Genomic DNA, 22,855 nt, shown 5'->3' with positions numbered 1-22,855 from the left:
AAAAGAAAAAAAGAACGAAAAAGAAAATACGAATGAGTTTCTGGACCCAGCCATGAGGTAGCTGCATTATTTCTGGGGTGTAGACAAACTGAGGGCTGGCTAAGTTGGGCAACGGTGGCAGAAGGCCTTGCTAGTTTCACTCTTTTGAGCTCTTAGCCTGATCCTAAGGCCTTACACCTGTCACTCTAACAACAGGGCCTTCCCTTTCTTCTGAGGAATTCCGTCACTGACCCTGTCACCTTTCTGTTGCTATAGCAACAGCTAGACAAATAAACATTCTTCTCAGTTACCACGAAGGTTCTCTGCCCTTTCCTAGAAGAGGGCTCCCCACAGAATGTGGAGGAGGGATGTGAGAGGCAGTGTCAGGATGTGTCCCGAGCAGGATGGACTGAGCACACCGTGCTGGCAGAGGATGGCGGGAGCCTGTCTCCCTCCCCAGGAAGGCCCCCGTCCTTAGCACCTAGAAGGGCACAGTCTTGGAGCTCACGTATGTAACATGTGTCTTGGGTGCCATTCCATAGTTCTTTCCCTTTGGGGTTCTTCCAGTCAACAGTTAAGAGCGCTGTAGCCTTCACTACATATAATTTTCTAATATTTTAATTTTGCTTTATCCATATGGGACTTATTATTTTAAGTAGTTTGGATTGGGTGGTGGTTGGTTTTGTCTGGTTTTGTTTTAGAGTGGGTCTCATGGAGTTCAAGCTGGCTTTGAACTTGCTGTGGATCAGGGGATGGCTTTGAGCAATTGCTCCTCTTGCCTCTACCACTTCCTAAGTGCTGGGATTATTAAGCATGAGCCATCCACTATATCTGGCCTTAACTTTTCTCTCCCCCCAAATATGTAGCTGTCGCAGTCCTGTCTGGTGCCTGGATGCTCTGGACTGCCCTTCTGTGGGGACCTGAAGTCTCCTACTTCTGATGGCTTTTTCTGGAACAGTGGGAGTGCTGGGGACAAGCCAGTTATGTGACACACACGGGAACAATCCCAAGGTCTACAGAAAGGAGCCTGGCAGTTGCTGGCCTGGTATATAGGTAGTAGACTTAGAAGCCTGTAAGCCCCACTCAGCTCCCTGCAAGCAGGAAGGCGCACCACTCACCGACAGCTCAGGCCTGTTGCGTCACCTCTCTCACAGGAGCTGTGCTGTCCCAGCATTGTGGGTGTCTGATGAAATAAGCTGAAGACTCCAGCAACTAGGCTTTCAGCCTGCTAGCAGCTTCCAGAGCCCCAGAGGCTGGGCCTCATTTTCTTTACTTAGATCCTCTAGTCGTTTGAAGAACTCATTCAGCCAGAAACTCTCTCCAGCCTGTCCTTTTACTGTCCTGCCTGGCTTTCTGTCCACCTTGGTGCAGAGACCCAGCCTTCTGCTCACATAGCACACAGTGCTAGTCACACTGCCCTACCTCACACCGTTTTCTTTTGAAGTCAAATAAACAAGGATTAGCAGGAGGAAGGTGCTGGAAGTGGTGTTCATAATTCTTAATAATCGCTGCCCCCTTAACAGTGAGATGCGGGGCTTCTGAGCACGGGTGATTAGTTACAGTCTGGGGATTCCATTGATGAACACCTGGCGAGCTGGTGCTATACTCCAGTGTACCCTTTTTCTCTGAAGGTAGTTTTGGGTTCTCTAGGGTTGCCAGTATCACTGAGGAACACCCAGCCACTGGCACACCATTAGCTCCAATGCAGGTGACAGTTTAGAAATGGAGGGAACATTGTGGAGATGTTATCTTCTAGGAGGGGAGGTGGGGCGTGTTTAAAGTGTCCCTTTATGATGTTGCTGTGTTGCTCAGGCTCCTAGCCTCTCTCTAAACAACTAGGTGACAGCTCTGTGCTGCCACACCTGGCAGACACTGGCTTTGAGGACCTAGAACTCAGAAGTGTGTGGTCTCTAGTTTTTTAATAGTGTCCTATAGAGTCCAGTATGGCAACTGTTAATTATTTTGGCTACTTAAATATAAAATCAAATAAGACCCAATTCCTCGGTCTTCACGTTTCTGGTGCTCAGCTATGGGACAACACAGCTCCTGTCACTACAGAACTCAGGGGACCCTCTAGGCACCGTTGCTGATGCTCTAAAGCTCACCTTGCCTGTCTCCTGGCAGCTGACGAAGAACGGGACTGTGGAGTCGGTGGAGGCCGACGGCTTGACCCTCGATGATGTTTCAGATGAAGATATCGATGTAGAAAATGTGGAGGTGGATGACTACTTCTTCCTTCAGCCCCTCCCCACCAAACGGCGGCGGGCCTTGCTGAGGGCTTCTGGGGTGCACCGGATTGATGCTGAAGAGAAGCAAGAACTTAGAGCCATCCGCCTGTCTCGGGAAGAGTGTGGCTGTGACTGTCGGCTATACTGTGACCCTGAAGCATGTGCCTGTAGCCAGGCCGGGATTAAATGCCAGGTCAGTCATACACCAAGATCGGGGGCGTGCTCAGGTACCAGGGTAGATAGAAAGCTTTCCATCAGGAGTGAAGGACCCATGGTTGAGGATATGCTCCGGTTCCACAGCCCTCCCAGAGAAAACCAGCAGGGCAGGTCCTTCAGCTGCGGTTGTGACTGCCGTCTACCTCAGAGGAAACAAATAGCAGCAGCAGCAGCAAAGGGAAGAGTGGAGGCACCATGCTTACCATTCGCTGAGGGTCCCGTTAGCGGGGCTTCTGTGAGGTAAAAGGACACAGAAATGAGGTAGCCTGTGCACTCAGTCTGCACATGCAGCACTTTTTCCAATTTTGTAAAACTCAAAATAGCTGAGATTTCTCTAATTCAAGACCAGACCTGAGCCGGCACACTCGAATCCTTAGTTTCCTCAACGTGTCTTCTTGTTGGCTTTCTAAGAGACTGTTTGAAATTCCCATTTCCCGGGAAGTCCTCAGTGGCCCAGACAATGAGCTACGTGGAACTCCATGCTGAGAAGCCTGTGGGGCCTGCGGACCGAGCCCTTTAGCTCTTGCCCTTGGCTTCATTTAGTAAGAAAGAGCTGTAGTAGATCTGGCCAACTTTTCTTTCCCAAGGTCACCTGTTCAGCCAGTTATTCACAAATCTGAGAAGAGTCTTAGCAGTTGGTGAGACTGAGGAAAGCTTTCTTTTGGGGCAGGGGAATCAGTCTCATTCCAGGCTAGTCGGGAACTGAATTTGATTTATAACCAAGGATGACCTTGAACTCTTGATCCTGCTTCCACCTCCAAATTCTGGAATTCCCGGTGTGTATCAGCATGCCTTGGGTCTAGGGGAGGAGCTTTAATAAGGTGCTGTCGCCAGGGGTGGTGGCAAACGCCTTTAATCCCAGCACTTGAGAGGCAGAGGCAGGCGGATTTCTGAGTTTGAGGCCAGCCTGGTCTACAGAGTGAGCTCCAGGACAGCCAGGGCTACACAGAGAAACCCTGTCTCGAGAAAAACCAAAAAAAAAAAAAAAAAGGTGCTATCACAGATTATGTGTTGTTACTGTTTGCTGTGTAGTTTTTCTGAGTTTTGTTTTTGGGGTTTTTTGTTTGTTTGTTTGTTTGTTTTGGTTTGGTTTGGTTTCTTTTTTGAGACATGGTTTCCCTGTATAGCCTTGGCTGTCCTAGAACTCACTCTGTAGACCAGGCTGGCCTCGAACTCAGAAATCTGCCTGCCTCTGCCTCCCAAGTGCTGGGATCAAAGGCGTGCGCCACCACTGCCTGGCTTGTTTTTGGTATTAAGGAGAGAAAGAAAGAGAAAGTATCTTCCTCCCTCCCTTCCTTCCTTCCTTTTTTTTCTTTCTTCTTTAAAACTGTGTAGCCCAGACTGGCCTGGAACTCACATTCACCCGCCTCAGGCCTCACCCACCCTGTGCTGGGATTAAAGGCACGAGCCACCATGCCAGCACATCTCCTTTCTAAAGCTCCCTGGCTGTAAGTAATTATCTTGGCCACTGTCTCAAAATGATACTGGTTGACTTTCAGGGAGAAGCAGGTGAGGTGCTGGCCACTGTGTGAACCTTCACATTAGCACTGAGCGCTGAGGCAGCCTTGTTTAGTTTTCCTAGAGTGTATGGCTCTGCAGTAGCAGGAGCTCCACTCACTCCCAAGCCTGTCATGCAGAAGGCTTGGCCCAGCCCTCTGTCTCAGTGAACCAGGTTAAGTTCTGGGAGTTCCTGAGGAAGCACAACCTCTTCTACCCTGAGGTCACTAGACTTGCTAACTGGAAGGAGCCTTTGATGTGATTCTTTTTTATTTAGAAAAGGAAACAAAGCCCAGGGGAGAAAATAAATGACTCTCTTGAGATGCCTCCACTAATTGATGGCTGAGCTGAAGCTGAGATGTAAGTGGTCAGATAACTAAGCCTAGTGCCGTTAGCTTCAGCTGTATGGTGTGTTTTGAATTGGTCACTTCTCAAATCCCAAGTGCCTGTGTGTGCCAGCTAATGTCACCTGTCTACTGTTAGAGCTGTTGGTCTTATCTTGCCACAACCTCCTGTGCCCCCTTCAGGTGGATCGAATGTCCTTTCCTTGTGGCTGCTCCAGGGACGGCTGTGGAAACATGGCTGGGAGAATTGAGTTTAATCCGATCCGAGTGCGGACTCACTACCTCCATACTATCATGAAGCTGGAGCTGGAGAGCAAACGACAGGTGAGTCGCCCAGCAGCTGCTGAGGACGAGCCCCTGGCGGGAGCCCAGAGCTCAGAGACACAGGACTTCCAGGAGTTCATCGCTGAGAATGAGACCGCGGTGATGCATCTGCAGAGTGCAGAGGAACTGGAGCGGCTCAAGGCCGAGGAGGACTCGAGCGGCTCTAGCGCTAGCCTGGACTCCAGCATGGAGAGCCTGGGCGTGTGCATCCTGGAGGAGCCCCTGGCTGTTCCCCAGGAACTGTGTCCAGGCCTTGCGGCCCCCATTCTCATCCAAGCTCAGCTGCCCCCAGGTTCCTCCGTCCTGTGTTTTACCGAGAACTCAGAACACCCAGCTGCCTCCCCAATGAGCAGCCCGTCTTACTTGAACAGTGGACCTCTGGTGTACTACCAGGTAGAGCAGAGGCCGGTCGTGGGAGTGAAAGCGGAGTCTGGTTCAGAGGAAGGCACAGCCTCCTTCCCCAAGGAGAAAGACCTAAGTGTTTTCTCCCTCCCTGTTACCTCGCTGGTGGCTTGCAGCCCTTCAGACTCAGCTGTCCTTTGTAAACCAGAGGTGGGGAAAGCACCCAGTCTCAACAAACTCTTACCCGACGACTGTAACCGTAAGGAGCCTGAGAGTGAAGACTTGCACCCCTCTTGGTCTCCCTCAAGCCTACCCTTCCGAACGGACAATGAAGAAGGCTGTGGAGTGCAGAACTCCCAGCAGAGTGAGGACCGGACCCCTGAAGACTCAGCCCTAGAACTCCCTCTGGCAGTGTGACCGGAGATACATTGTCCATTCTCTATTTATTATCTAACGCCATTTCAAAACAAGACTGCTGCTCCCAGGTTATTTTGTTGGAAGTCTTAGGAAAATGGGTAGGAAAGGGTTGTTAGTCCATGTGTTTTCTGAGAGAGCGTTCCCAGGAGACCAGCCCCAGCTGCAGTGGCCATTACTGTGCTCTCTGGGCCACCAGAACAAAGCTGTCCATCACAGAGTGAGCTGGGCAGCCCAAGCAGCTTCCTGCACCACACACTGGCTCAGACATCCTGTCGTCTTGTAGCAGCCACACTAGTGGAAAGGGTACTCAGCTCAGTCTAGAGCAGAGGGGAGGCCCCAGAAGAGTCTCTGCTTCTGTACAAAGCTCCAAGGAGCTCTAAACATTTATTCTGCCTCCCCCAACCCCTTAACTGGTAATAAGTTAATTTCCAACGAGTTTGGTGTTCCCTAACCTGATCTGCAAACTGGGGAGCTCTGGTCTGAACCTGAATTCTTTCTTTCATATGTGCTTCTGTTACTAGAGTGAAACCTCTCTCTTGGAAGGTGAAATGCAGGCTGGGTAGGGATGTGGTACAGAGTGAGGCTTGTGCATTGTGCAGGGTCCAGTATGGAACAATCTGGAAGATGGCTTTATCGAGCTTGCTCTCACCTAGTGCACCATACACGCACGCACACACACACACTCCTTTTGGGAGGTCTTGGCTCTGAATGGAATGTGCACTGCAGTACAGGTCATCTCGACTTCGGACTCTCCCTCTGTACCTGTCCTCACGGCCATTCTTGGTTGTGTGGGTTAGAAAGCTCTTTGGAGCTTACAGCTCAGTCCCAGGAGGGGCAGGTGTTTATTGGAACCTTCCATCTTGGAGACTCATGAGAACTGGAAGTCAGACTGCTTCTTAGTTATGACATAGAAGTCCCGCATTCCGGAGGATTCAGGATCTCATTACATTAATGCAGTGGATGCCTGGGACTCAGGCTCAGCCCTTACCTCAGCAGAAGGCTGGTCCTCTCCTGAGCTCCCCAGGCAGCACTGACTCTTTTATTGGCAATGTTACCTCCTGGTTAAATGGAGGCAGTAGGAGCAAAACACCTTTTTTCTTATCATTCTTTACTAACCAGGAAAGAAAAACAAGCTTTTCTTTTTAAAGGCAGTGTGTTGCTAAATAGCCCTGGCTGGCCTAGGACTTGCTGTGTAGACCAGGCTGGCCTTCAACTTGTGGCAGCCCTCCTAATCATGCATCCTGAGTGTTGGGACTGCATGTGTGCCTCTCTTCACTTGGTTTTATCTATTTATTTATTTTTGGTGAGATAATAAGGCCCTGGTGTCAAACAAACTTCAGTGTATGTGGCAGCAGGAACATCTGAAAAATCCCTAAATGCTAAGCCGGGAGAACCTTGTATTTAACATGGATGCTGGTGTTTCGCCCATCCTGCCCATGTCCCTTCTTGGGTTTGCTCGGTGTTTTGCTGTTGTTGTGGGGTCTTAGGTGAGTGCATAGGCTCCCTCTCCAGTCTCACTACAGTTATCTAAGAGGTAAAAGTGTTCTCACCCCTGGCTAGAACTCTCAGACTCAAAAACTCAAGCTTGGCTGAGACTGTTGATGGAAAGGAGCATCTCTTTGAAAGTTTATTGGACAAGAGGGTACTCAGCCCTCCCCTCCTTAAGACTCCAACTTTCTTAGTCCTTAGATTTGGATTTTCATTAAAAAACATAAAGACTAGCCTACCCCAAGATATTTGATATTTCTGTATAACTTATTTCTTATTCTAAATGCATTTCATTAATTCCATGGTGATTCAAACTGATCCCAACTTCTGAGTGCTAAATTTAGTGTTGACTAATGTCAGGCAAAGAACCTCTTCTACAACTTAGTCCATCTCAGTTCTGGTGCTACCTGAGTTGGTTGCCGGGAAGGCTGGGCCTGTGTCACAGACTCAGAGCCACTCCCTCAGTCTAGGCCTAGAACTGTGGTGCACTGCTGCAGCTCGTGGACACTCCTCGGGTTCTGCACACGGGTCAGACTCTCAATGTGAACCCAAAGCTTGTCTAGCTCTCTGAAAACAACTTTCGCTCTTTAGGTTCTTTACATTGTAATAATGCTGTATTTAAAGAGAATATTTAAATGTAATATTAAAGAAATATTGAAAATAATGGTGTGGGGTTCTTTGTCTTACTGCAGGTAAGAGAGAAGGTGCTTCTCTTGCTGTAGATGTAGAGCTAACCAGGTCAATTAGGAACTAGTGTCAGTGATAGGAGTATTCTGTGATAGAAATGCAAATCATTGTTTTTTTTTTTTTTTTTTTTTTTTTTTTTTTTTTTTTTTTTTTCCCCGAGACAGGTTTTCTCTGTATAGCCCTGGCTGTCCTGGAACTCACTCTGTAGACCAGGCTGACCTCCAACTCAGAAATCTGCCTGCCTCTGCCTCCCAAGTGCTGGGATCAAAGGCGTGCGCCACCACGCCAGGCTGCAAATCATTGTCTTTGAAACACCAAAAACCTGTCCTGTGAGAATTCCTTATGTTCCACTTCACTCAGACAGACCTGGCCTCTTAGACCCCCCGCTGTGTGTGGTTACCCTTTCCTCTAGCCCTGGTTACCATTCATTCTAGCATGTCTGATTCTTAAACGCTTCCTACCATTCCACCAGAAAGTTCTGTTCCAGCCAGTTAAATACCCATTAGTTAGGTTACATCACTCTCATAAAAGAAGCCTTAGGAAAGTGAGTAGAGTGTGCATAAGTAATTCCCAAAAACAGGTTTCAGGCAGTCTTTACTTGGTTTAAAAACGGTGCTTCATGCATTTACAGTAAGTTATTACAAATGACAGGGCATAGATAATACACACAACAGTTAAGCCCAACTTACTATCTCGATGCAAATCCGGTCTCCTAGGGCCGGGCAGTAATTAGTACCGTGTGCGTTTTGACCCACAGCCTAGAGAAGGCAGCCACTGCTGGTTACAGATGGCTTAGTGTAGCTCAGTGGAGGTAGCAAACATGTAAGGTCCTTAGGGGCTGTGTGACAGCCTGGAAAGTAAGACACTGGGGACAAACATAGGGAGGGCCAAGCAGCCATTCTTCTCACCTTCTCCTTTAGAATGTTCCCATAAATTACTTAAAAAAAAAAAGTGTCCAGAGAATACTGAAGGAGGGGTGGAAGTTAGTCTGTGTTAGTGACAAGAACATCCCTACTTTTGGTCTCACTAGAAAGGATGGGTGTGGCTCAGCCTTATGTTCTTAGTCCCCAGGAGGCTGTGGCAGAATTTGTCTGTTGGGATTGCTAGGAATCGAAGGCCAGCCTGGGTTATACAGCAAGACTCTCAAAAAGGCCAAAAAAAGGAAAGGGAGGGGGTGTAAGAGAAACCCTTGCCCCAGCGTTGATGGAGGGCCAGGCATGGGTGCCCTCCCTCCAGGGTAAGCTGCATTGTTCTTGGCACCAGAGATCTCTCATGCAAAAGACTCAGTGAGGAGCACTCACCTAGTTTCCCAAGACAACGCCCCAATGCCCCAGAGCTTTGTGGAGCTCTGTGCCTGTGTCCCAGCACCTGAGAGGTGGACGTAGGAAGACCAGATTTCAAGGTCATCCTCAGCTACATGAGACACGGGGTCTCAGGTAAACAACGCTCAGTGTAGAGAACATGGCAGCGAGGCCAGTGCGATATGGACTTGCAGCCCCAGCACCTGAGCCTGGGGTGGGAGGAGCCCTTGAGCATGGGAATTTGAGCCTGGGCAACATAGACTCACCTCAAAAAAAAAAAAAAAATAAATAAATAAAAATAAAAAAATAAAAAAACCTTAAAAACAAAACCATGGCAGTTGTGAATTTTAGGCCACATGATTCCCACCTGTACGAATGCTGACTTTATAGGACCTAAGTATGACATCACAATAAAAGTCTAGTAACAGAGATGCTTGCTAGTTCCAGGTTAGCGTAAGGGCATGGCAGCACACCATGGGTTTGTTAGGTTCAAGCTGTGAAGGAATGTCTATAGCTCCCAGATGGGTAGCGTGCTCCAAAGCCCATGGAACCTGCTCCTCTGCCTCCCATACGAGTGGTGCACACAGACAGCTGGCAAGTGCTCCTTGGTCCCACACCACTACACTAGGCGACTGCAGGAAAATGTCATCCTTTCCGAGGTTCATTCAGCGCCTTGTCTCAAGGTAGTTGGTGGAGAGCAGGACCACGTTGTGCAGCAAGAGGGACAGCTCGGGTTCTGAAAACACCATCAGAGTTAGCACTTGCTATCGGACAGCTGCCTTCTGATGGCGTTGGGTCCAGAGCCAGGGACGGGGAGGACAGCAGCTCGAGGCTATTCTCTACAGCCCCTGTCGCACCCCAGCCCCTGAAAGCACACTTTTCTCTGCTTCCACTGTTTATACACTATGCCTCCTTCTCACACAATGGCAGCCATCTACCTCAAAGCAGGAAGCAGGCCCTCTCTCTTACAGTCTATGCTGTGCCTACACATGCAGTAGGCTCCTGAGCTTGTGCCCTTTGAATTATACATAATATAGTATACATATATACATATGTATGTATACATATATGTACATATGTATAGTATTAGACAAAAACTTCATAATACCTAAGTAATCCTAGAACAGAGTACAAAATGAACTAGGTATGGTGGTGCACTACCTATAATCCCAGCAGTCAGGAGGTAGAGGCAGGAGGATGCTGTTCAAAGCCAATCTCAGACACAGTAAGTTCCAAACCAGCCAGCATTGCGGGCTCCCCTGGCTTTTGTTTGGCTCTTACTGTGGCTTTAGCTTTTTTTGAAGCTTAGATCTCAGCAGCACAGCCACAGAGGCTGCCTCACCTTTCAGACTGCAGGAGATGTGCAGCCATTCCCCCAGCCAGGTTCGACACCTGTCATCAGCGATGTGGGTAGAGTTCAAGCCACGAAGATAGCAAGCCTGTAGCACTCAGAAGAGAGATGTCCTTAGCAATCACAGTATGCCACAGAAGTAGAAATCCACACCTGACTGGATCTCCTGAATAAGCCACTACCTCATCCCCACAGGCAGCCTCCAGCAGGCAGTGCACACTGTGTGTACACCGTAGATAAGGTAGTGTGCGCACGGCCTCATCCCCACAGGCAGCCTCCAGCAGGCAGTGCACACCGTAGATGATAAGGTAGTGTGCACACGGCCTCATCCCCACAGGCAGCCTCCAGCAGGCAGTGTACACCGTAGATGATAAGGTAGTGTGCACACGGCCTCATCCCCACAGGCAGCCTCCAGCAGGCAGTGCACACTGTGTGTACACCGTAGATGATAAGGTAGTGTGCCCACTGCTACAAGTCCTGCCAAGGCCACACGCTCAAGGCTTCGTCCCAGGTAGAGTGCTTGTGCAGCATGCACGAGGCCTACACATTCCAGTACAGGCCTCGTCCAGGTTACCAACAGCCTCCTCAGCTTGGTGTGAAGCCCTCTGCTCTGTGCCACAGGAGGTAGGGGGAGGAGCCAAAACACGAAGCCTACTGAAAGTGTCTGGTCAGTGAGCACGCGCGCGCCCTTGAAGGGCACTAATGATGTAGCCCTCTCTTCCTGTCTTCCTTCCTTCCCAGCTGATAGGAGATCAACAGCTTTGCTTCACCACACACTCCCAGGATGCACTGCTTCATTATGGCACCAAAACCAGCAGGGCCAACTGACCAGGACCAAAACCTCCAAGACTGTGAGCCAAAACAAACAAACAAAAAACAACCCACTTTCTCTTTTTTTATAACTGATACACCTATATAGTCTAAAACAGCAGGCTTAAAATAGATTGTCCTTAACATTTTTTTTAAACAGGTCCTGGGGCTCACCCCAAGTGCTAGGGTCACAGGCCTGTGCCATCACATCCTGCCCAGGGTCCCTGCTTCTTAAATTCATCCACACTATCTATGTTCACTGAGAAAAGGTCCTCGGAAATAAAAGAAAAGAAAAGCGTGGAGCCAAGTATAGCGGCTCTGCCTATAATCCCAACACTTGGAAGATTGAGATAGGAGGATTGCTTTAAGTCTGAGGCCAGCCTGTACCACATGGGATGCCAGGGAGGGCTCAGCATGTCACCATGAGCCTACCATTCTAGCACTCAGTTCGAGGCTAGCCTCATCTAAAAAGAGAGCTTGCGGCCAGCCGGGGCTACATAGGGAGATCCGATACCAGAACAACTAAAGCAACCCAGACGAAGAGCTTGAGTTTTGATCTGAACAAGATAAGGAGCCCTGTAAGCTTCCAGCCCAGCCTGGACCCCTGCTTGACAGAACGGTCAGCCTCTTACCGATCTCACTTCCTGTGCAGTCAGCTGGCCAATCCCCAGCTTGGCCAGAGCCCTGTCCAGCTGGTGAAGCACAGCGGTGTGACTCCTGAGACGCCACCTCAGCAAGGGCGAAGGCAGGTAAGGTGTGAGCAGCATGGCCTGGCTCAGGGCTCTCTGTGACACAGCAGGGCAGAGAGAGGGAAAAGCTTCACTTCACAGCCTCAGACACGGTGAGCCTGTGGAGGGATGCAAAAGGCCTCAAGGTGCTCACCATGTGAGAGGCCTGGAGCTGGCTGAAGCCCAAGGGATGGGTGGAGAAGCAGTCTCGGAGAGCCAGGATGTCCTGTGCTGTTGGGTGGGTGCCATTCTGCACCTTGCAAAAAGTGAGTAGATTTTAGAAAGACCCAGACTAGCTGCTTGAAACTGGCTTTAGAGCCGGGGACCTCCGGAGCCCAGGGTGGAGAAATACCTTGGTGCACACGTCTGTCAGATGCCACCGGAGCTTCTCATGAGGAACAAAAGCGCTGGCCCTTCTTAGATGTGTGATGATCTCCGAGTGGGACCGCCTCCGGAGACGATTATAAATGTCCAAGAATTCAATTTGTTGTTTGGGGGTCCAGAAATGCTTGACAAGCAGTTGCCTAGGATACAGGTACCTAAAAGGAAAAAGGACCATCAAGGCGCTTTCTGACAGCGGCATCTTTCAGAGTGGGGTAGTCCTGGATCCCAGGAAGCCAGCAGAGGCTTGTCTCACCATGTCTGCACGGTTGCAAGCGGCATTACTGAGATGAGGTGGAAAGGACCACCTCACTGTGTGCAGCGGTGAGCTGAAGTCACCCCACTGTGTGCAGCGGTGAGCTGGGGTCACCTCACTGTGTGCAGCGGTGAGCTGAGGTCACCCCACTGTGTGCAGCGGTGAGCTGAAGTCACCCCACTGTGTGCAGCGGTGAGCTGAGGTCACCTCACTGTGTGCAGCGGTGAGCTGAGGTCACCTCACTGTGTGCAGCAGTGAGCTGAAATGCCTTGCTTTGAGCTGAATGAACCTCACTGTGTGCAGCGGTGAGCTGAGGTCACCTCACTGTGTGCAGCGGTGAGCTGAGGTGCCTTCCTTTGAGCTGAACATAGAACATGCTCTGGAGAGTTCCACACAGAGCTAGATGCTGTGTGCAGTGCAGACCGCTACTGCAGCAGTCTCATACACAGTCCTGAAAAGGCCATCACGTACTCTTTAATTCAGCTGGCCTGGCCACAAATCTTCTGGCACTACTTTTATGTGCAAGTGAGATTTATTTACCTCTTTTTTTTGTTTATTTTTTTTTTGTTTTGTTTTTCGAGACAGGGTTTCTCTGTGTAGCCCTGGCTGTCCTGGTACTCACTCTGTAGACCAGGCTGGCCTTGAACTCAGAGATCCACCTGCCTCTGCCTCCCAAGTGCTGGGATTAAAGGCGTGCACCACCACTGCCGGGCTCTTTTTTTTTTTTTCCACTCGGTGATTAATTCATACAACAGCAGAGATGAGTCTTTGACATCTAAGACAAAGATATTGCAAGTACAGGCTAGGTGTGAGACAGCTAGGCATGAGATGGCACACACCTCTTCAGTACCACTGGGAGGCAAAGGCAAGCCAGTCTCTCTCAGTTCCAAGACATCCAGGACTACATGGTGAGACCCTCGGTTTCGTTTTTGCTTTTTTACAAGGTCACATACTCATGAGCTCTGACTGTGTTTAAGAAGCCCCACCACTGCAGACTGCCATGCTGAATATCCACATCAAAGCAGCAGACACAGAGCGACGCTGGGCCTCCAATTGGCTCAGTCAACAGCTAAACATCATGGTCAAACCTGATAATGTCACCCAAATAAGAAAAACCAATCACTTACCTGAGCCCTATCCAAATACTGTCTTTTAAAGTCTTATTTGATTTATTTTCTTTTTGATTATTGTGCACATGAGTGCAGCTGTTCAAAGTCCAGAATAGGGTGCCAGATCCCTAGAGCTAGCATCCCAGGCAGCTGTGAACCGTTTAGTGTAGGTGCTGGGAATCAGACGTGGGTCCTCAGACTTTGGAATCATGACAAGAGTGGTTTTCATCTAGTCTGTTATTACCCAGCAGCCAGCAGCTCAAACCCCACACAAGGTCCCGGCTTACAAGTGGTCTATCACATACTGAAGCCATGATATCGGAGTGTGAGAATGATTGTTTTGCTGCAACCATTTCCCAGCGAATCGTTCATCTTAGAGAGGGTAGAGAAGACATTAAGGGTACTTTACGACACCTAGGGCTGCTGAGCTACCTATGCTGTCACTGTGTTGTGTCACTGAGTAGCTCTTAAGAACTTTGGAGGATCCAGGTTCAGTTCTCAGCACCACGTGATGGCATACAACAGTCTGTAGGCCCTTACATGGTGCATATACACGCATGCAGGCAAAACACTCATAGCCATAGAATAAAATAAAATAAATCTAATTATTTTTTAAATTTGGGATAATGGGGCTGGCAAGATGGCTCAGCGAGTAAGGGCACTGACTGCTCTTCCGAAGGTCATGAGTTCGGATCCCAGCAACCACATGGTGGCTCACAACCATCTGTAATAAGATCTACCCTCTTCTGGTAGCGAGCGGGGTAGGGGTCGGAGGTGGAGGGGGTGGGAGGGGTGGAGCGAGCGGGGCCAGCAGAGGTTCTGAGTTCAATTCCCAGCAACCACACACATGATAGCTCACGGCCATCTGTACAGCTATAGTGTACTCATACACATAAAAAATAAATAAAATAAATCTTTAAAAAAAACATTAAAAAAAACTTGGGATAATGAAAAGACTGCAGCAGGAAGTTTGATGACCTCTAAACTTCAGAAATGAGAATTTTTTCAAATGATTCTCTTGGGTCTGGGGTTAAGAGCGATCTGCTCTTCCATAGGACCTAGGTTCAGTTCCCAGCACCTCTACATGGTGGCTCGTAACCATCTGTAAATCCAGTTCCAGGGGACCCAATGCCTCTTCTGCCCTGCATGCATATAATTATGCTCATAACCACATATACATAAAAATAAAAGGTAACAAAGGGATAATTTTCCTGGCTATGTTTTTTTGTTTGTTTGCTTGAGAAGGTTTTTGTGTAGCTCTCGTTAGCTTCTAACTCATTCTATAACCCAGGCTGGCCTTCAACTTCTGGTCTTCTGTCTCCAACTCCCAAGCACTGGGATTATGTGCCACTACACCAGACAAAATGATTTTTAATTTTTACAAAAAATCTAGGGGCTGGTGAGATGGCTCAGCAGGTAAGAGCACCGACTGCTCTTCTGAAGGTCCTGAGTTTGGATCCCAGCAACCACATGGTGGCTCACAACCATCCGTAATGAGATCTGACGCCCTCTTCTGGTGTGTCTAAGACTACAGTGTACTTATTTATAATAATAAATAAATCTTTAAAAAAAAATCTATAATTTCTTGACTGTGAAGATGGCTCAGAGGTCAAGAGCACTGGCTGCTCTTCTAGAGGACTTGGGTTCAATTCCCAGCACCCACATCTGTAACTCCAGTTCTAAAGACTCTGACACATTCTTCTGGTCACCGAGGGCACGGGTTACACATGTGGTGCAGACAAAACATCCATACACATAAAATAATAATACAATAAAAATTTTAAAGCCAGGCAGTGGTGGTGCATGCCTTTAATCCCAGCACTTGGGAGGCAGAGGCAGGCGGATTTCTGAGTTCAAGGCCAGCCTGGTCTACAGAGTGAGTTCCAGGACAGCCAGGGCTACACAGAGAAACCCTGTCTTGAAAAACCAAAAAAAAAAAAAAAAAAAATTTCTTTTTAAATGTATAGTTTCAAGCTGCTTGTAGTATCTACTCACATTAGCAAGAAGACCAGGTAGTTGGCAAAGGGTGGAATGGAGATGAGGCCGATGAAGAGACACTTGGTGATATCTCGTCGGAACTAAACAGAAATAAACAGATTCCCGTCTTAACCTGGGTGAGTTCCTGATACCGTGGCCAATCCCTCCATCCCACTCTCTTAAAATGAGCTTGTACTTCGGCCTACAAAAAGAGCCATGCTTACTTCCACCTCCTAATGGTAAGTGCCTTGAGGGTGGGACCTCGGAGGTTTTGTTATTCCCAAATATTGAGTTACAGGCCTGGCCTTTTATCAGATCCCTAGGTGAACTCTCCTGGGTGTGCAGAATGTCTCCTGGGTTCTTACCTCAGCTCCAAACTGCTCCTCAGGTAACTGCCATAAACTCTTTCTCTATGCAGCTCTGGGCAGATCTTGGTGTGTTAAAAACCAAACTGGGTTTTTAGAACTTACAGATTTGATCAGAGTGTGTGCCGGGAATTCTATATAGCCCTGCTGTGAACTTCACTCTCAGCGAGCCCAATTATGACAAAAGCAACTGATGCCCTCGTGGCAAAGGGGAATGTGTGACCAGTGATCAAGAGGAAAGGGAAGAAGCAGAGCTGAGCTCTAGGAAAGGTACCTCACCGAGAGCTTCCGGTGTTTGTGCCTGGCCCGTACCTGTCTCAAATGCTCCATCTCCCGGTAAGAGAGTTGATGAAACTTTAGATTTTGTTTCCACATGTCTGCCTTTATTCTTCTAGCCTTTTTGGCATCAGCCCATAACATCTGTATTCCTGCCTCATTAAAGTGGAGGACAGAACGTGCTGTTATCCCGGTTTCAATCTCCTACGGTGGTCACTCACATGCACACACCCCGGCCCCTCCCGGCTCTGCCGGCAAGGAAGCTCGCGCCTCGCAGGCCTCCCAATCCTTTCCCCCAGCATACTACCCAGCCAAATTACTGATCTGCTGTACGGTTTGTCACTCATTGCTTGGTTTTAAACTCCAGCTCCTTGACACAGGGGCATCATGATCAATTAACCCTATGTGCTCCCCAGCCAGATCTTAACTTGCTGCTTTCTGGGGAGCATTTATAAGTTGCATGACTTGACATATTGCTATGATGCCATTCTGATCTTCATTCTACAACAATCCTTATATTTATCTATTTTTTTAAAAATGCTTCCAGGGCTAGAGAGATGGTTTGGAAGCTTAAAACTTGTACTGCTCTTGCAGAGGACCTAGGTTCAGTACCCAGCACCCACATGGTAGTTCACAACTATCCAGAACTCATGCTCCAGGGCACAGTCACACAAAACGAATAAAGTCACTCTTAGTGCCTCCAGATTTATGAACAAAATATTATCTAGATTGGCTTCAAATAATACGGGGCATATATGTGTTTATATGACTGGTAATCATTAAGTATTTTGTTTCCAGGGTTTATTGTTTTTGTTTTTACAGGATCTTGCTATGTGGTGGGGGCTGGCCTAGAACTCCTGATACTCCTAATTCTCCTGCGTTGGGATTCTGGGTTATGGGACTGTAAACAGAGAACCATCATGGCTGTCAAGGCCACCATTCTTACCTCACTTGCTAATAGTCAGGGTGATATTCAGGGTTGGCAACATCCTATTTTTTTTTCTTTTTTCTTTTTCTTTTTTAAAGATTTATTTATTTTATATATGTGAGTACACTGTAGCTGTCTTCAGACACACCAGAAGAGGGCATCAGATCCCATTACAGATGGTTGTGAGCAACCATGTGATTGCTGGGATTTGAACTCAGGACCTCTGGAAGAGCAGTCAGTGTTCTTAACCACTGAGCCATCTCTCCAGCCCCCAACATTCTATTTTTTTAAATTAGTGGACAAAAGTATAGAGTACAATAATAGAAACGGTTAACACATAGTAGGCACTTAGTATAGAGCTGCCATACTAAAATAAATCAGGCCATGTTCTAAGCATTTTAAATATACTTGATTTAATCTTCACCATTAGGTGTGAGGACTCAGCATTATAATCCCAGAATGTAGAGGCAGAGAGACTAGGAATTCAAGGTCATCCTCAACTATTCAGAAAGTCCCAGGCCAGCCTGAGCTACACTCTTTCTAGATTACTAAATGATAGTGATAACTAGGTAATCAGGTAAATTTGTTACTTTCTTATAGATGAGACACCAAAGGGACAGACCATGTAAGTTCCTAGCGCAAGTGCAGTCTATTGCAGACTCTAAGTCACAAATGGGATTTGAATCCGGCATTTTTGTTTCCAGGGCGGTCATGTGACATTATCATTTCAACATAGCTAGCAGACCTCCACTTTGAATAGAAACATTCAGAAAACAAGTGTCTATAGTTCTATTTCCATTACAAGTTATCTAAGCTGGCCATGTGATAAATATGCCCCAGAAAGCAGCAAGTTAGGGGAGCACATAGGGTTAATTGACCATGATGCCCTGGTGTTAAGGAGCTAAAGTTTAAAACAAAGCATTTAGATAACACTGTCACAGTCCCCCGCTCTTGGGCAGGACAAGGAATTTCTAAGGAAATTAGAATATATTTATATTCTCTGCTCTCTTCTGTGACGTTAGAATTTGTCTACAGTAACATCCTTCTAGATATTTAAGAGGTGACAGTGACAATTTGTAAGAATTAATGGTCAAACACCGATGGAAGGGAAGACATCCCAACTGAGAACGCTGCAGCGGACCCCCGCACATTGCAATCTCACAGAGTGTGACTAACGCCCGAAGAGCAGATTCGGGGTTTTCAATGTTAGCGTTTACCTTTCATGAAGGTTGTGTATAAGGCATAGAAGCGGGGAAAATGACGCCCCAAGAAACGATGGTACTTTCCGTTAATCGCTCTCGTTTTGGTCACCACGTAAGAAATCAGGTTCTTCACGTCCGCCTTTGGAGAAAGGTGAAGCTTTGAAGACCTACAAGGAAGACCAAAGAGACTATCTGCGAACTAGTAGAAGCCATGCGCACTACTGTAAATACGTTTCTGAGGGCGATTGCCAGAACTCTTCGATCTGAGAGAGGCAGATCATGCAGAAAAGTGATGGATGCAAAGGTGTGAGCGTGCAGTGTGCGCCAAGCCTGAGGGGACCGGGAGAATGCAAGCGGAGGCCATGGAAAGATGGGAAGGGGAAGCCGAAAGATGAGCTCAGGAGGTGCGGGGACGATCGGTGGCCACGGAGCCCGGAGAGGGTCAGGGACCGGCGTTCGGTAGGGATCCTGCATGGAAAAGCAAAACCCGGGGCCCAAGGCGTGGGTGGGATCCCGAGAGGCGGAGGCTGAGCCGCTGGAAGGGCTCCTACGCCCCACATGCTCTTCTCTCTCCAGGGCCCTCACCGAGGGGCTCGCCACGCAGGGCCAGAGCGGCCCAGCTGCAGCCTCCGGGTGACCAAGGGTCCAGGGGCGACAGCCGAACCCCACAGAGCAGCCCGAGACCAGCACACCCTGGACAGCGCCATCTTCACAGCCGGGGAGGCAGCGGGGAGAGAGGTCGTCTCCGGGTCAGAGTGCGCCCCGCAGCACGCACGCGCCGCCCCTCCGCGGTGACAGGCGGCTGCGAGCCGCCCGGCGGCCCCCGGTGCGAGCCCGGGCGGGGACCGGATTGGACGCGGCGACGCTTCCGCCCGCAGGACCGGAAGACGGCAGCCCCGAGGGAGCGCGCGGGCCCAGCCCGAGGTGGCGATCGGGAGCGGAGGACGGCGTCTCCTTGAGGGACCCAATGCCCTCGTCGGTCCCTGGGGGCTCGGGGCCGCGGGCGCCGCCCTTGACCTCTGCGGGCGCCGGGGCAGCAGCGGTGGGGGCGGCGGCGCGGGGCGGCGCAGCGCCATCTAGTGGCGGCGGCGGGCGGGGCTCCGCTCTCCGTCAACCTGGCGGCGGGTGTCGAACCGCCCTTCACCCCTTCCCAGCCCTCGCTTTCTGGGTCCTCATGTGCCCTTGTCACATAGTAGGTGCACGGTGGATATTTTTGGATAGATGACTATTTGAAACTCGGAAGGGTTTCTAGGCGTCCAGCCAAGAGTTGACAGCCCTCTTGTGTCCATAGGCATTTTAACCAACAAGAAGCATGGTGAAAGCATGTGTCTGGAGTCAGGGGAAGTGTGTGGGACTTTGGGCATGTCGATTCAGTGTACTTCCTGTGGAATGTACCTGTGTGGTGGAATTCTGTGGAGACCCAAGGATGAAATGTTTGCAAGAGCTCCCACGCCTGTAGAATGTCTCCATGTTTGGAGGGTTAACAGTTGCAAAGCTGTACTCTGCGAGTACTGGGTAGACGAGGTAGGTAGGATAGAAAGTGACCAGAAGATAGGTTCTCTTGGTTCTCAGGTAGCTTCTAAGTCCCTCAACTACAGTGTCTCCACCAAGAAAGTTCGGCTCACTAACAGGAGAACTCCCAGGAGACAAGAATGCACAGAGTCACAGATGGTTTTGTAAGAGAAATAAAAAGGTACTGCCTGGGAGAACAAACTAAAGGGAAGGCATTTTGTGTAATCGGGGGTTGGGGGGTGGGGGGTCCTGGGTAAAGTGCTGTGTAAGCGTAAGGACCTGAGTTCGATCCCTGACTCATGCCAAAAGCGGGGCACGGTGGTGTGTGCCTATGATCCCCCCACCCACCATGCAGGGGAAAAGGGGCCTTCTGTAGAGCTGAGACCCGGGCAGGAGGAACACTGGCACTTGGTAGCCCGCCACTCTAGCCAAGTTAGCAAGTTATGGAGTCAGAGGGGACCCTACTCCCCCCCAATAAAAAGGAGATTGACAGAGGCAGTCCAGGCATGCATCCAGCACCACGCATGTGCAAACATGTCCATGAACTACAAAAAGAAAAAACGCGCCAGGGATTCTTTCCCTCACATAGCTGCTGAGTATTCCTTCTATCATTTCCTCTCCTCTGACACAGGTACGTACGAGTGCGTGTGTGCGCACAAACTCACATACACACACACACACACTCCAGCTGCGAGTGTGCGCATTTATAATCCCAGCATTCCAATGGAGGAGATGGGAGATAGAAATAGGAAAATCGCAGAGGCCAGCTTGTCTGGAAAGCCCTGCAGGGTAAAGAGAGAAGAGACCCTTTCTCAAAGTGGCAGACGGGACAGACATCCCAGGTTGTCCTCTAACCGACGTGAGGCATAGTACATGCAGTCGGACGGACACACACACACACACACACACACACACACGCACGCACGCACGCACGCACGCGCGCGAATGTTCTCGTACATGCACAAAGATAAAATTTAAAACAAACAGGAGATACACAGCTGTGGAGGTGGTGGCCAATGCTGAGCCGGCTGGGGTCAGGTTGGGACAATGTGTACGCACACGGCTGATCATGAGCTGGAGAAGAACTGGAACTCCAGTTGTCGGAGTCAGGACAATTGAGAGGCCTTGTAGACACTGGAAATCTATTCACCGAGTTGAGGCTTTTAAAATGAGACTGTCCACGGCTGTTCTATAGGAAAGATGCAAGGAGATGAAGTGACAGGCGTCGTCTGGGAATTTATTAAAGAAAAACTCACATTTCCCTATGTGGAACTGGACCTGCGTTGGTGTGTGAGCATTTTGCCTTCGTGTGTGTGTGTGTGTGTGTGTGTGTGTGTGTGTGTGTGTGTCTGTGTGTCAGAAGCAAGTGACTTTCCTGGAGATGTCCCCCACCCCACGTTTTGCATGGCCTGCAGTGGGTGCACTCTGAGATGCAGGGTCCTCAGAGACTTCATCCCAGGATTACTTCTTGCTGTAGAGATGCCTTTCCTGCCACTATTACAGAGCCTGATGACTCCTGAGCACCAGCCCACACTATTGGGCAGAATCAATATGAACACGCACTTCCATGTAATAATGCTGTGTAGACGAATTGATGATTTCATAATTCCTGATCATGATTTTATAGAATTCCTAAATTGGTATAAATAATTTCAAGCCCTCTATAGAATAGAAGCTGTAGATAGAGCTCTGTAAACCTTCATGGGTCAACAAGCTAATTGCACTAGAAAAAAAAAAGTAGGCTTGGAACAAGTTTACAATCAGGGAAAACATTCCTCTGGGTGAGTTGTGAAACCACTGTCTGGCAACCAAAGATCGTAAGTGGGGAATGTGCAATCTATTGTAGGTGCAAGGCCAAAGCATAAAATACTGACGGGCTCGCCTATACAAAACTTCAAAGCTGATGAGACATAAGGCAGATGATTTGTCCCTTGACAACACCGTGCTGACTTGTGACATACTGATGCATTTATTTCCATATAACTGCATGCTTAAGAAGTTATAGAGCCGGGCAGTGGTGGCACACGCCTTTGATCCCAGCACTTGGGAGGCAGGGGCAGGCAGATCTCTATGAGTTTGAGACTGGCTTGGTCTACACAGTAAATCAAGGCCAGCTAGGGCTGCATAGTGAGACCTTGTCTCAAACAAACTAGAAGGTATAAGGCATACAAGGACTGTGTCACTGTGTAGGCGGGCTTTGAGAGCTCCTAATGCTCAAGCTCTGCCCAGTGCAGAAGAGAGACTCTCCTGCTGGCTGGCTTCTGAAAGCCAGTCTCCTCCTGGCAGCCTTTGGATCAAGATGTAGAACTCTCAGCTCCTCCTACACCATGCCTGCCTGGATGCTGCCCCGTGCTTCCCACCATGATAATGGATGGAACCTCAGAACCAGTAAGCCAGCCCCAATTAAATGTCCTTTATAAGAGTTGCCTTGGGGAGCTGGTGAGATGGCTCAGTGGTTAAGAGCACTGACTGCTCTTCCAGAGGTCTGGAGTTCAATTCCCAGCAACCACATGGTGACTCACAACCATCTGTAATGGGATCCAATAGCCTCTTTTGGTGTGTCTGAGATCAACAGTGTACTCACATTCATAAAATTAATAAAATGTTAAAAAAAAAAAGTTGCCTTGTTCATGTTGTCTCTTCACAGTAATGGAAACCCTAAGATAGATGGGTTCTATTGTCTGAGAAAGATAAAGATAAAGGTGTAGGGAGAGAGAGTTGGATAAACATCCTAGAGGTTTGGGTGAGGTCTGGCCCTGCAGACAGCAGAGGTTGTTACTAACATCTGTGCCAAGCTGTCTGAGTGGAAGTCAGGCATGCATTTCTTCCACTGAAGAGACAACTTGGTGTGGTTGACATTCCTGGTTTCTCTAGTGCTCATCAGTGAGCATTTGTGCCCTCTATACAACATAAGGAAAAAGAATTGATTTTGACTCAGTTACAGTCTGTTCTGGAAAGGAAGTCCGCAGGAGCTTGAGGTCCTGGCAGGCAGGAGAGGAGACAGTGACAATGCTTGTTTTCAGCTAACCACCCCACCCCACCCCAGACAGGGTTTCTCTACATATCCCTGTGCCATGCACACTTGCGTGATGGCGGTATTTGAGGCGAAAACTTCAAGGAAAGTCAGCCTCCTGCCT

The 22,855-nt window shown here is 48.9% G+C and overlaps 2 protein-coding genes across 9 annotated transcripts in view; one reads left to right on the top strand and one right to left on the bottom strand.

Annotated features, from left to right (window-relative positions):
* The window catches only part of Csrnp2 (cysteine and serine rich nuclear protein 2), a 16,349-nt gene extending 8,850 nt beyond the window's left edge, over positions 1–7,499 (top strand). Inside the window, exons 4-5 of the mRNA XM_031355891.1 lie at positions 2,104–2,400; positions 4,448–7,499. Coding sequence (XP_031211751.1) covers positions 2,104–2,400; positions 4,448–5,347 — 1,197 coding nt within the window. The 3' untranslated portion in view covers positions 5,348–7,499. The remainder of the gene's footprint in view (positions 1–2,103; positions 2,401–4,447) is intronic.
* A 590-nt stretch (positions 7,500–8,089) lies between these two features.
* On the bottom strand, positions 8,090–19,194 carry Letmd1 (LETM1 domain containing 1). 8 transcript variants are annotated; one of them, XM_031355908.1, is made up of 9 exons: positions 18,792–19,189; positions 18,222–18,373; positions 16,113–16,228; positions 15,454–15,536; positions 12,065–12,251; positions 11,867–11,962; positions 11,617–11,769; positions 10,166–10,262; positions 8,090–9,559 (listed from the first exon to the last, which is right to left on the bottom strand). In XM_031355908.1, the coding sequence occupies exons 1-9, from the start codon at positions 18,911–18,913 to the stop codon at positions 9,489–9,491; spliced, it is 1,077 nt and encodes a 358-aa protein (XP_031211768.1). In that variant the 5' UTR covers positions 18,914–19,189; the 3' UTR covers positions 8,090–9,488. The 8 variants fall into 8 exon arrangements, with proteins under 8 accessions (XP_031211768.1, XP_031211761.1, XP_031211784.1 ...); XM_031355901.1 differs by having other exon boundaries at positions 11,867–11,968; positions 18,792–19,187; XM_031355924.1 differs by having other exon boundaries at positions 11,867–11,968; positions 18,899–19,025.
* Between the last annotated feature and the right edge of the window lie 3,661 nt (positions 19,195–22,855).

The sequence above is a fragment of the Mastomys coucha genome, unplaced genomic scaffold (genome assembly GCF_008632895.1).
Source record: "Mastomys coucha isolate ucsf_1 unplaced genomic scaffold, UCSF_Mcou_1 pScaffold11, whole genome shotgun sequence".
In the NCBI taxonomy this organism is placed as follows: domain Eukaryota; kingdom Metazoa; phylum Chordata; class Mammalia; order Rodentia; family Muridae; genus Mastomys; species Mastomys coucha.
Note: the sequence above shows the minus strand (reverse complement) of the source record. Positions and strands in the feature narration are given on the sequence as shown.

What these genes read in the sequence shown, in the direction of transcription:
- Letmd1 (XM_031355901.1), bottom strand. Translation starts at nt 18,913, where the DNA reads ATGGCGCTGTCCAGGGTGTGCTGGTCTCGGGCTGCTCTGTGGGGTTCG. An exon ending in CCTGCGTGGCGAGCCCCTCG is followed by an intron (nt 18,374 to 18,791) that starts GTGAGGGCCCTG and finishes TCTTCCTTGTAG; the next exon opens with GTCTTCAAAGCTTCACCTTT. An exon ending in CATCTCCTGCAGTCTGAAAG is followed by an intron (nt 9,560 to 10,165) that starts GTGAGGCAGCCT and finishes TGGTGTTTTCAG; the next exon opens with AACCCGAGCTGTCCCTCTTG.